The sequence below is a fragment of the Mizuhopecten yessoensis genome, unplaced genomic scaffold (genome assembly GCF_002113885.1).
Source record: "Mizuhopecten yessoensis strain PY_sf001 unplaced genomic scaffold, ASM211388v2 scaffold11081, whole genome shotgun sequence".
NCBI classification, from domain to species: domain Eukaryota; kingdom Metazoa; phylum Mollusca; class Bivalvia; order Pectinida; family Pectinidae; genus Mizuhopecten; species Mizuhopecten yessoensis.
Genome location: NW_018408870.1, coordinates 205,899 through 217,254, shown reverse-complemented (window position 1 = coordinate 217,254; position 11,356 = coordinate 205,899). Strand labels below are relative to the sequence as shown.

The following is an 11,356-nucleotide window of genomic DNA, read 5'->3' as shown; positions in this document are numbered from 1 at the left end:
TAGAGTGACACAGTAGACTTTTGTTAGACCTACCTTTCCTCCATTAGAGTGACACAGTAGACTTTTGTTAGACCTACCTTTCCTCCATTAGAGTGACACAGTAGACTTTTGTTAGACCTACCTTTCCTCCATTAGAGTGACACAGTAGACTTTTGTTAGTCCTACCTTTCCCCCATTAGAGTGACACAATAGACTTTTATTAGAAATACCTTTCCCCCATTTGAGTGACAAAGTAGACTTTTATTAGACCTACCGTTCCCCCATTTGAGTGACACAGTAGTCCTTTGTTGGGAAATGTGCAGTCATGTCCGAGGCTGTGTGGTAGAAGACCAGCCTCATTCCTGGGTTTGAACCTCACAGTTGGATCATCGTCCCTGTTCTGCAGGGTACGTAAGTTCAGGAGGTGAACCTCGCAAGGCAGGGGCTCGGCCAGCGGGCTGAAGGACGGCAGGTAGCGATGAGTCATTGCATCCGGGTTTTCCGGAGAGATGAAAATTGGATGGGTGAGGTGGAGGTAGGAAACATGTGCTTGGAGAGACGGGTAACCGATCATCTTATCCTTGGGCTGCACAACAGAAGGTAATAACAGATTCAGTACATCAAATTGTGTCCAAACATTTTCTTCAGGTTTGTAGGTATGATTTGTAGAAAGATTGAATGTATGTTTACTTTAGTGATCTGCAGTGGTCAGACCAAAATCTACAAGGTGTATGAGTGTTTATTTTTAGATATCTGCAGTGTTCACACAGTAGACTTTTATTAGACCCACCTTTCCCCCATTTTAGTGACACCGTAGACTTTTATTAGACCTACCTTCCCCCATTTGAGTGACACAGTAGCCCTTTGTTGGGAAATTTGCAGTCATGTCCGAGGCTATGTAGTAGAAGGCCAGCCTCATTCCTGGGTTTGAACCTCACAGTTGGATCATCGTGGGTGTTCTGCAGGGTACGTAAGTTCAGGAGGTGAACCTCGCAAGGCAGGGGCTCGGCCAGCGGGCTGAAGGACGGCAGGTAGCGATGAGTCATTGCATCCGGGTTTTCCGGAGAGATGAAAATTGGATGGGTGAGGTGGAGGTAGGAAACATGTGCTTGGAGAGACGGGTAACCGATCATCTTATCCTTGGGCTGCACAACAGAAGGTAATAACAGATTCAGTACATCAAATTGTGTCCAAACATTTTCTTCAGGTTTGTAGGTATGATTTGTAGAAAGATTGAATGTATGTTTACTTTAGTGATCTGCAGTGGTCAGACCAACCCCCTTTTACTGACACAATAGACTTTTATTAGAAATACCTTTCCCCCATTTGAGTGACAAAGTAGACTTTTATTAGACCTACCGTTCCCCCATTTGAGTGACACAGTAGCCCTTTGTTGGGAAATTTGCAGTCATGTCCGAGGCTATGTAGTAGAAGGCCAGCCTCATTCCTGGGTTTGAACCTCACAGTTGGATCATCGTCCCTGTTCTGCAGGGTACGTAAGTTCAGGAGGTGAACCTCGCAAGGCAGGGGCTCGGCCAGCGGGCTGAAGGACGGCAGGTAGCGATGAGTCATTGCATCCGGGTTTTCCGGAGAGATGAAAATTGGATGGGTGAGGTGGAGGTAGGAAACATGTGCTTGGAGAGACGGGTAACCGATCATCTTATCCTTGGGCTGCACAACAGAAGGTAATAACAGATTCAGTACATCAAATTGTGTCCAAACATTTTCTTCAGGTTTGTAGGTATGATTTGTAGAAAGATTGAATGTATGTTTACTTTAGTGATCTGCAGTGGTCAGACCAAAATCTACAAGGTGTATGAGTGTTTATTTTTAGATATCTGCAGTGTTCACACAGTAGACTTTTATTAGACCTCCCTTTCCCCCATTTGAGTGACACAATAGACTTTTATTAGCCCTACCTTTCCCCCATTTGAGCGACACAGTAGACTTCTATTAGACCTACCTTTCCCCCATTTGAGTGACACAGTAGTCCTTTGTTGGGAAATTTGCAGTCATGTCCGAGGCTGTGTAGTAGAAGACCAGCCTCATTCCTGGGTTTGAACCTCACAGTTGGATCATCGTCCCTGTTCTGCAGGGTACGTAAGTTCAGGAGGTGAACCTCGCAAGGCAGGGGCTCGGCCAGCGGGCTGAAGGACGGCAGGTAGCGATGAGTCATTGCATCCGGGTTTTCCGGAGAGATGAAAATTGGATGTGTGAGGTGGAGGTAGGAAACATGTGCTTGGAGAGACGGGTAACCGATCATCTTATCCTTGGGCTGCACAACAGAAGGTAATAACAGATTCAGTACATCAAATTGTGTCCAAACATTTTCTTCAGGTTTGTAGGTATGATTTGTAGAAAGATTGAATGTATGTTTACTTTAGTGATCTGCAGTGGTCAGACCAAAATCTACAAGGTGTATGAGTGTTTATTTTTAGATATCTGCAGTGTTCAGACCAACAGTAAAATCTACAAGGTGTATGCGTGTTTATCTTTAGATATCTGCAGTGTTCAGACCAACAGTAAAACCTACAAGGCGTATGAGTGTTTATCTTTAGATATCTGCAGTGTTCAGACCAACAGTAAAACCTACAGGGCGTATTTGTGTTTATTTGTAGATATCAGCAGTGTTCAGACCAACAGTAAAATCTACAGGGCGTATTTGTGTTTATCTTAAGATATCTGCAGTGTTCAGACCAACAGTAAAATCTACAGGGCGTATCTGTGTTTACCTTTGGAGATTTGCGGTTCTCAAACAATAAGTAGAATCTGTTGGGGGTGAGTTTGTTGTCTCTCACACCCTGTCCGAGGCCTCGGTTGTCATCTTGGTTGAGGCGACGATCCAACATCACCACAATGTCACCTGAATCAAATGACATTAAACATGGTTAGAGGTCCTTGTTTGATACAAGTTATCCACGCCATTAACACTAACCATCGTTGCTTAATCCTAAACTTACCACCAACTGATGGTGGATAAGTAATTAGTTTGGTTGTATACGGCTTAACATCCTATCAACAGCTTAGGTCATTTAAGGATGTTTCTGTATGTGTCCCGGAAACAGAGTATGTTGGTGTAACTGCCTCTTTGTGATAGTGCGTTAATTGATTGATTGATTGATTGATAGGTTTTATGTCCCCTTCACTACCGAGCAATCCCGTTATCCAGCAATAGCGCGGATCTGATGCCGACTTTATAGTGTTATCTCACTGAAATACCATGTCAAAGGCACCCAGCACAGCATTCACACTATACTGACAACATGTGAACCAGTTGTTGTCATTACCCTAAATGCTGAATGTTTAAACTAGAGAAAAACCTGTTGAGAAATGAAGTCTGTATTTGGTAAAGTCATTACAATTAATCAGACAGGATGGGATGGACATGATTAACAATATTTAAGCAAATCCCCGTCTCCCCTCCCCAAAAAAAAGAAAGAAATGGAAGGGATATAAAAATGTGATTGCTGATGGGATTGTGTAAAACCTGATCAATATTAATAGATATTTTTATCAATAATATGGTAGGAATAACTAGAAAATGTCTGTAAGACATAAATGCCCACGCTCATGAATGGGACGGGACGGGATGGACATGGGCAACACTATATGACCCCACCCCCTACATTCTATGGCGGGGGCATAATTACATATCAACCAATTTTTAATATTTACTGTAAGGTAACAATGTCTTCAGAATGACTAAGTTACGACCAGTTCAGAGTGACTTTATTAAACCTAAAAGCATTAACTATCAGGCAGGAATAACAACACATCCACTGTATCAAATACTTCTAACACAAAAGGAAAATTCAATTTGATGTTTTGTTCTCACTTTTTGGTAATATTGGTTGTAATATACCTTCATAAAGACAGGCAACACCAAAATTCTGGGATAAAATAATATTTGCTTTGTAATAATAGCTCAAACTTCGAGCCTGGACACCAAAATGTTCTATTTGTAACCGATGACCAAACTGACAGAAAATATGGTGCCTTAATAAGGACGGCGAATATGAATGGCCCACACTGGTACTGTATAACATGAAATATGCGGTGTATATAAATATTCATGGTTTTCGTGGAGGCTACGGAACCCTGAAAATAAATCCAACAAATTTGATTGATATACTTGACTACTCTTTGTTTATATAGGGAATCCACGAAAGTTTGTACCACGAAATGATCTAAATGGCTTCAAGCCACAAAAGAAAATACCCACGAATTTTTCATGTTATACAGTTGTCCAAACTGACAGAAAATGTTGCCTTAATAAGGACGGCCAATGTTGATACTTAGCCTGACCGGGAACTGAAATGCTATATCTATAATAACACTAGTGCACAAAAACAATCCAGATTGACACGAAGCTGAAATGTTACCTTTGAAATGACAGGCGACACCCAGGCTCTGGGCTGATAGGACACTGAAGCGAGTCCTATCATCCTCAATGTAAGCCATGGCGGGCATCGGGTACACATTGGCCTGGAGGGGTAACTTGTCATAGGTCTTGTGTTTCAACATCTACAAAACAAAGGGAGATGATTTTCTTGTTTGTTTGTTTTTTGAAATAGATACTGGAATTACTTATATATCTATAGAAAATAGTACATAGAAATAATGCCATGGATCATTTTGAAATTTACTTCCATAAAAAAGCTGAAGTGGATATTATTACCGTAATCTTATGATAATAGCATATGAATTTGGTAAGTCCACATATTTACTCACACAAAAAGAGAAAAAAATCTTGATTTTAATACATAAATTTTGAGTATTCAAATATAGGTAGTTTGAAAAAAAACCCACATATTAACACATATCTAGAAAGTAGAAGAGAAAATAATCGTGAATATAACTTTTAATTCAGCATGGGTGCAAAATTCTCCATCCTCGATACTCCAGGGGTTATGCCCACTTTTACTCTCTGCACCCCTGGAATATGTCATAGCAAAATTGAAGGCCAGCAGATAGCTATTTCATTGGTCTCAGGTAAAAACAACTGACTAATCGCTAAGCTGATACCGGTCCTTTGAAAATTACAGAGGAGCAAAACCTGACTTCAAAACCAATAAGTTTTACCGTTATGTGACCGCAAGATTCTTTTGATGTACATCAAAGGATCAAACTAGTCTTCTCGTCTCATACACAAGGTGCTGCACACTGAGCCTTCAACTTTGCTATGACATATTCCAGGGGTGCAGAGAGTGAAAGTGAGTGTGACTCCTGAGTATTGAGGATGAAATGAGCGTAACTTATATAATATCGAGGATGAAGTGAATGTAACTCCTGGAGTATTGAGGATGTAGTGAGCGGGACCCCTGGAGTATTTAGGATGTAGTGAGCGTGACCCCTGAGTATTGAGGATGAAGTGAGCGTAACCCATATAATATTGAGGATGAAGTGAGCATGCCCCCTGGAGTATTGAGGATGTAGTGAGCATGACCCCTAGAGTATTGAGGATGTAGTGAGCGTGACCCCTGGAGTTTCGAGGATGAAGTGAGCATAACCCCTGGAGTATTGAGGATGTAATGAGCGTGCCCCCTGGAGTATCGAGGATGAAGTGAGCGTGCCCCCTTGAGTATTGAGGATGAAGTGAGCGTAACCCCTTGAGTATTGAGGATGAAGTGAGTGTGACCCCTGGAGTATTGAGGATGAATTGAGCGTGACCCCTAGAGTGGATGAAGTGAGCGTAACCCCTTGAGTATCGATGATAAAGTGAGCGTGATCCCTGGAGTATCGAGGATAAAGTGAGCGTGACCCCTGGAGTGGATGAAGTGAGTGTGACCCCTGGAGTATCAAGGATGAAGTGAGCGTGACCCCTGGAGTATCGAGGATGAAGTGAGCGTTACCCCTAGAGTATCGAGGATGAAGTGAGTGCGACCCCTGGAGTATTGAGGATGAATTGAGCGTGACCCCTAGAGTGGATGAAGTGAGCGTAACCCCTGGAGTATCGATGATAAAGTGAGCGTGATCCCTGGAGTATCGAGGATGAAGTGAGCGTGACCCCTGGAGTATTGAGGATGAAGTGAGTGTGACCCCTGGAGTATTGAGGATGAATTGAGCGTGACCCCTAGAGTGGATGAAGTGAGCGTAACCCCTGGAGTATCGATGATAAAGTGAGCGTGATCCCTGGAGTATCGAGGATGAAGTGAGCGTGACCCCTAGAGTGGATGAAGTGAGCGTAACCCCTGGAGTATCGATGATAAAGTGAGCGTGATCCCTGGAGTATCGAGGATGAAGTGAGCGTGCCCCCTTGAGTATTGAGGATGAAGTGAGTGTGACCCCTGGAGTATTGAGGATGAATTGAGCGTGACCCCTAGAGTGGATGAAGTGAGCGTAACCCCTAGAGTATCGAGGATGAAGTGAGCGTGACCCCTAGAGTATCGAGGATGAAGTGAGCGTGACCCCTGGAGTATCGAGGATGAAGTGAGCGTTACCCCTAGAGTATCGAGGATGAAGTGAGTGCGACCCCTGGAGTATTGAGGATGAATTGAGCGTGACCCCTAGAGTGGATGAAGTGAGCGTAACCCCTTGAGTATCGAGGATGAAGTGAGCGTGACCCCTAGAGTGGATGAAGTGAGCGTTACCCCTGGAGTATCGATGATAAAGTGAGCGTGATCCCTGGAGTATCGAGGATAAAGTGAGCGTGACCCCTGGAGTATCGAGCGTAACCCCTGGAGTATCGATGATAAAGTGAGCGTGATCCCTGAAGTATTGAGGATGAATTGAGCGTGAGCCGTAGAGTGGATGAAGTGAGCGTAACCCCTTGAGTATCGAGGATGAAGTGAGCGTGCCCCCTTGAGTATTGAGGATGAAGTGGGCGTTACCCCTTGAGTATTGAGGATGATGTGCGCGTTACCCCTTGAGTATCGAGGATGAAGTGAGCGTTACACCTTGAGTATTGAGGATGAAGTGAGCGTTACCCCTTGAGTATCGAGGATGAAGTGAGCGTGACCCCTAGAGTATCGAGGATGAAGTAAGCATAACCCCTGGAGTATTGAGGATGAAGTGAGTGTGACCCCTGGAGTATTGAGGATGAAGTGAGCGTGACCCCTGGAGTATCAAGGATGAAGTGAGCGTAACCCCTTGAGTATCGAGGATGAAGTGAGCGTTACCCCTTGAGTATTGTGGATGAAGTGAGTGTGACCCCTGGAGTATCGAGGATGAAGTGAGCGTGACCCCTGGAGTATTGAGGATGAATTGAGCGTGTCCCCTAGAGTGGATGAAGTGAGCGTAACCCCTAGAGTATCGAGGATGAAGTAAGCATAACCCCTGGAGTATTGAGGATGAAGAGAGTGTGACCCCTGGAGAATTGAGGATGAAGTGAGCGTGACCCCTGGAGTTGATGAAGTGAGCGTGACCCCTGGTGTATCAAGGATGAAGTGAGCGTGACCCCTAGAGTATCGAGGATGAAGTGAGTGTAACCCCTGGAGTATTGAGGATGAGGTGAGCGTAACCCCTTGAGTATTGAGGATGAAGTGAGTGTGACCCCTGCCTGATGGTGTAACCCCTGGAGTATTGAGGATAAAGTGAGCGTAACCCCTGGAGTATTGAGGAGGAGGTGAGCGTAACCCCTTGAAGATTGAGGATGAAGTGAGCATTACCCCTGAAGTATCAAGGATGAAGTCAGCGTGACCCCTGGAGTATTGAAGATGAATTGAGCGTGACCGCTAGAGTGGATGAAGTGAGTGTGACCCATGGAGTATTGAGGATGAGGGGAGCGTAACCCCTTGAGTATCGAGGATGAAGAGAGCATTACCCCTGAAGTACCAAGGATGAAGTGAGCGTGACCCCTGGAGTATCGAGGATGAAGTGAGCATTACCCCTGAAGTATCAAGGATGAAGTGAGCGTGACCCCTGGAGTTGATGAAGTGAGCGTGACCCCTGGAGTATCGATGATAAAGTGAGCGTAATCCCTGGAGTATCGATAATAAAGTGAGCGTGACCCCTGGAGTATCGAGGATGTAGTGAGCGTGACCCCTGGAGTATCGAGGATGAAGAGAGCATTACCCCTGAAGTATCAAGGATGAGGGGAGCGTGACCCCTGGAGTGGATGAAGTGAGAGTAACCCCTGGAGTATCGATAATAAAGTGAGCGTGACCCCTGGAGTGGATGAAGTGAGTGTAACCCCTGGAGTATTGAGGATGGAAGTGATGAAGTGAGCGTGACCCCTGGAATGGATGGAGTGAGCGTGACCCCTGGGGTGAATGAAGTGAGCGTGACCCCTGGAGTATTGAGGATGTAGTGAGCGTGACCCCTGGAATGGATGAAGTGAGCGTGACCCCTGGAGTATTGAGGATGTAGTGAGCGTAACCCCTGGATTATTGAGGAGAGTATCGAGGATGAAGTGAGCGCGACCCCTGGAGTATTGAGGATGAAGTATGCGTGACCCCTGGAGTATCGAGGATGTAGTGAGCGTGTCCCCTGGAATGGATGAAGTGAGCGTGCCCCCTGGAGTAGCGAGGATGAAGTGAGCGTGCCCCCTGGAGTAGCGAGGATGAAGTGAGCGTGACCCCTGGAGTATTGAGGATGCAGTGAGTGTAACCCCTGGATTATTGAGGATGTAGTGAGTGTAACCCCTGGATTATTGAGGATGTAGTGAGTGTAACCCCTGGATTATTGAGGATGTAGTGAGCGTAACCCCTGGAGTATCGAGGATGTAGTGAGTGTAACCCCTGGATTATTGAGGATGTAGTGAGTGTAACCCCTGGATTATTGAGGATGTAGTGAGTGTAACCCCTGGAGTATTGAGGATGTAGTGAGCGTGACCCCTGGAGTATTGAGGATGGAAGTTCTATTACCTGGAAACCATTGAGGTCAGTGTAGAACTCCCGGTCTGTGTTATCAACATCTGTAGCTATAGACACTGCCAGTTCAAAGTTCATCTCCTTTCTGATGTCAACAAGGTTTGACATGTCAATCACCATTCCGTCAGTACCTGTGTAACACAAAATATTTATTTACAATCAAACTTCCATAAATCAAACTTTGAAGATTCAAATTTCTCTATGTGTCGAACTTACGACAAAGTCTGATTTATTTTCTTGTATAACACTACTGATATTCCATTTATAAATCAAACTTTTATGAGTCGAATTTCTCCCTGTTTCAAACTGAAAACAAGGTCTGATTGTTAGGAAAACATTGAAACTTACACATTATAAATCGAAATGAAAAAAATACATGTACAAAAACATTGGAATTTTAACACCTGAACATGCAAATCAGAGAACACAAATACATCATACATCTATTTCTAATTACATTTTATCCAATATTTGAAGATTTCAAATTTAACTTTTTGCCTTGTGTACTCGAAGTCTTGATATTTCTAATTTTTCCCGATGGTCCCGCAAACTTCGAAACCTCAGAGTTTGACTGTATGTTGATGTATGACATTGCACAGATTTTAAATTATGAAAGGTCTTGGTGTGAGGAACCTTAAATGGTTGTGTGATAGTATAATTGTGTTTTGAAAGAATGTGGTGCGAGGAGCCTTAATGTTTGTGTGTTACCTGTTATATCAGTGTGACTGAATTCTACAAGGACAGTTACCGACCAGATATCTCAAACTTTGTGAAAAAGTGGGGTAAGCTAGAAAATGTCTGTAAGACATGAATGTGTAACGCACCAAGGTTTTGGGTTTAATTACCTGATCGGATGTCCTTAAAATTATACCGGCCGCTACCGGAAATTAACGAGTGCTTTTATGATACCTCACTTTTGGTTCCCGATTTCAGACAGGTAAGATGTTTTTTCTAGCTTAGTAATCCAATGATTTAAGTATTCTCAGTCGCCTATCCTTCCAAAATTTGGGGTTAGGAACTTTTATTGAACATCCAATGCCAGGTTTTGAGTATCTTTTTGCATTCTAGCGATAATTTAGTTGGGAACACATGTTTATTGATAGCACTTAGGTAGTGGCTGAACATTCTCCACCCTATCTGTTATGGGCATTTAGTAATGGTTTCTATGAGCTGTAGGCTCCTCTAGCTCACGTAAAGGAATGTTGCGAAAATGGGGGTTCACAAGGTAGCTACTGAGTGGAAGTGATAGCCGTATGTTTTCGACCACATGTCATCGTTATCTCGTGGAGGGCTTTATAATTCGTTCCAAAGTATCTAGCTAGGTTGTAGAGTGCATACAAATTATAGTTGGGGAAATTTGACTCTTTATTTTACTGAATTTTGGTGTAAATTCAGAAACCCACTTGCTTTGTTAAATTTGATACTGTAGACGTACAATAAACATGTAAATCTATATCTGCCCAAGTTGTTTTTGTCACCAAGCTCTGTTTCCTTTTTATTATCTCATTCTTCATTTGAAATCCATGGAATCTGCAAGTGAAAGCGGCAGTCAAACCCGAGTGTGTAGGTAACGTTCGCTACAAATGTCTCCCATGCCATGTGAAATAATGTTCAGTGTTTGATGTTCTATAAATAGTTGCTAAGTGTAAGCGGGACGGGACGGACATGGGCAACACTATATGCCCCACCCCATTTTATGGCAGGGGCATACAAGTAAATTAAAACTCACCTGGTGAGTTGTATACTCGTAGTGTGTGCTGAACATGGCGGGTATAGACGGTTACCTCAGACACAACAGATCCTCGCATCACTCTCATTACCGGGATCACGCCGTTCAGTGGCTGAAAATATAAAATTTGTATAGTTATACACAGTACAGCTGTTGTTCGGCCCACCTGTCTTAATGAAAGGCATCTTAATTGTTTTTTTTTTTACTTTACAATTTTTTAACATAAATAATCAATAAAAAAATAATTTCCACAGAAAAAGACACTGAAATCTGTGTTACTACATCAAAAGTGATAAAGAGGTGGGCAGGACAAAAGCTTCTGATAAAGCCTTGCTTTTAATTTTATTGTAAGAGGAAGTTTCATTACTATTTTTACAAGAATATGAGTTTACAGAACAAATGGAATGAATGGCAGAAACTTGTCTGCCGTTTGTAAAGACAGTACAGATGTAACACTATAAGTAAGCTACCTTCCCATGACCGTCGGGCATAAACAGGTACGCCCCACTCTTCTCCTTAGATCCACGCGTGCCGTACTTCAGGAAAGCCACTTCAGCCTCGTGAGTCTTGTCGTCAGACTTGGTCGTCACACTCTGTAAAAGTCCTAATCATTGTCATTTCCATACCAACCAGAGCACCTGTCCTACATCAGTTATATAGCCGCATACATTTAAAAAATAAACAGAATATGGAGAGAATTCAAATATCTTGTGAATTGTTATTCTGGGTGACAATGTGATCAAATATAATCAAAATATCTCTTGCTGAATATGGTGACTTGAAAATCTCGTTTTCATTTTTTATGTCATTCAACAGTCCCCTTGACGAAAATTACAGA

General features: G+C 43.2%; 1 protein-coding gene across 1 annotated transcript in view; it reads right to left on the bottom strand.

Moving 5' to 3' along the window:
• Positions 1–11,356, bottom strand: part of LOC110465474 (alpha-mannosidase 2x-like) — a 50,441-nt gene that overhangs the window by 4,826 nt on the left and 34,259 nt on the right. The window contains exons 28-33 of the mRNA XM_021521310.1: positions 10,989–11,111; positions 10,519–10,630; positions 8,784–8,920; positions 4,362–4,503; positions 2,712–2,842; positions 1,943–2,254 (exon numbers count right to left, since the gene is read on the bottom strand). Coding sequence (XP_021376985.1) covers positions 1,943–2,254; positions 2,712–2,842; positions 4,362–4,503; positions 8,784–8,920; positions 10,519–10,630; positions 10,989–11,111 — 957 coding nt within the window. The remainder of the gene's footprint in view (positions 1–1,942; positions 2,255–2,711; positions 2,843–4,361; positions 4,504–8,783; positions 8,921–10,518; positions 10,631–10,988; positions 11,112–11,356) is intronic.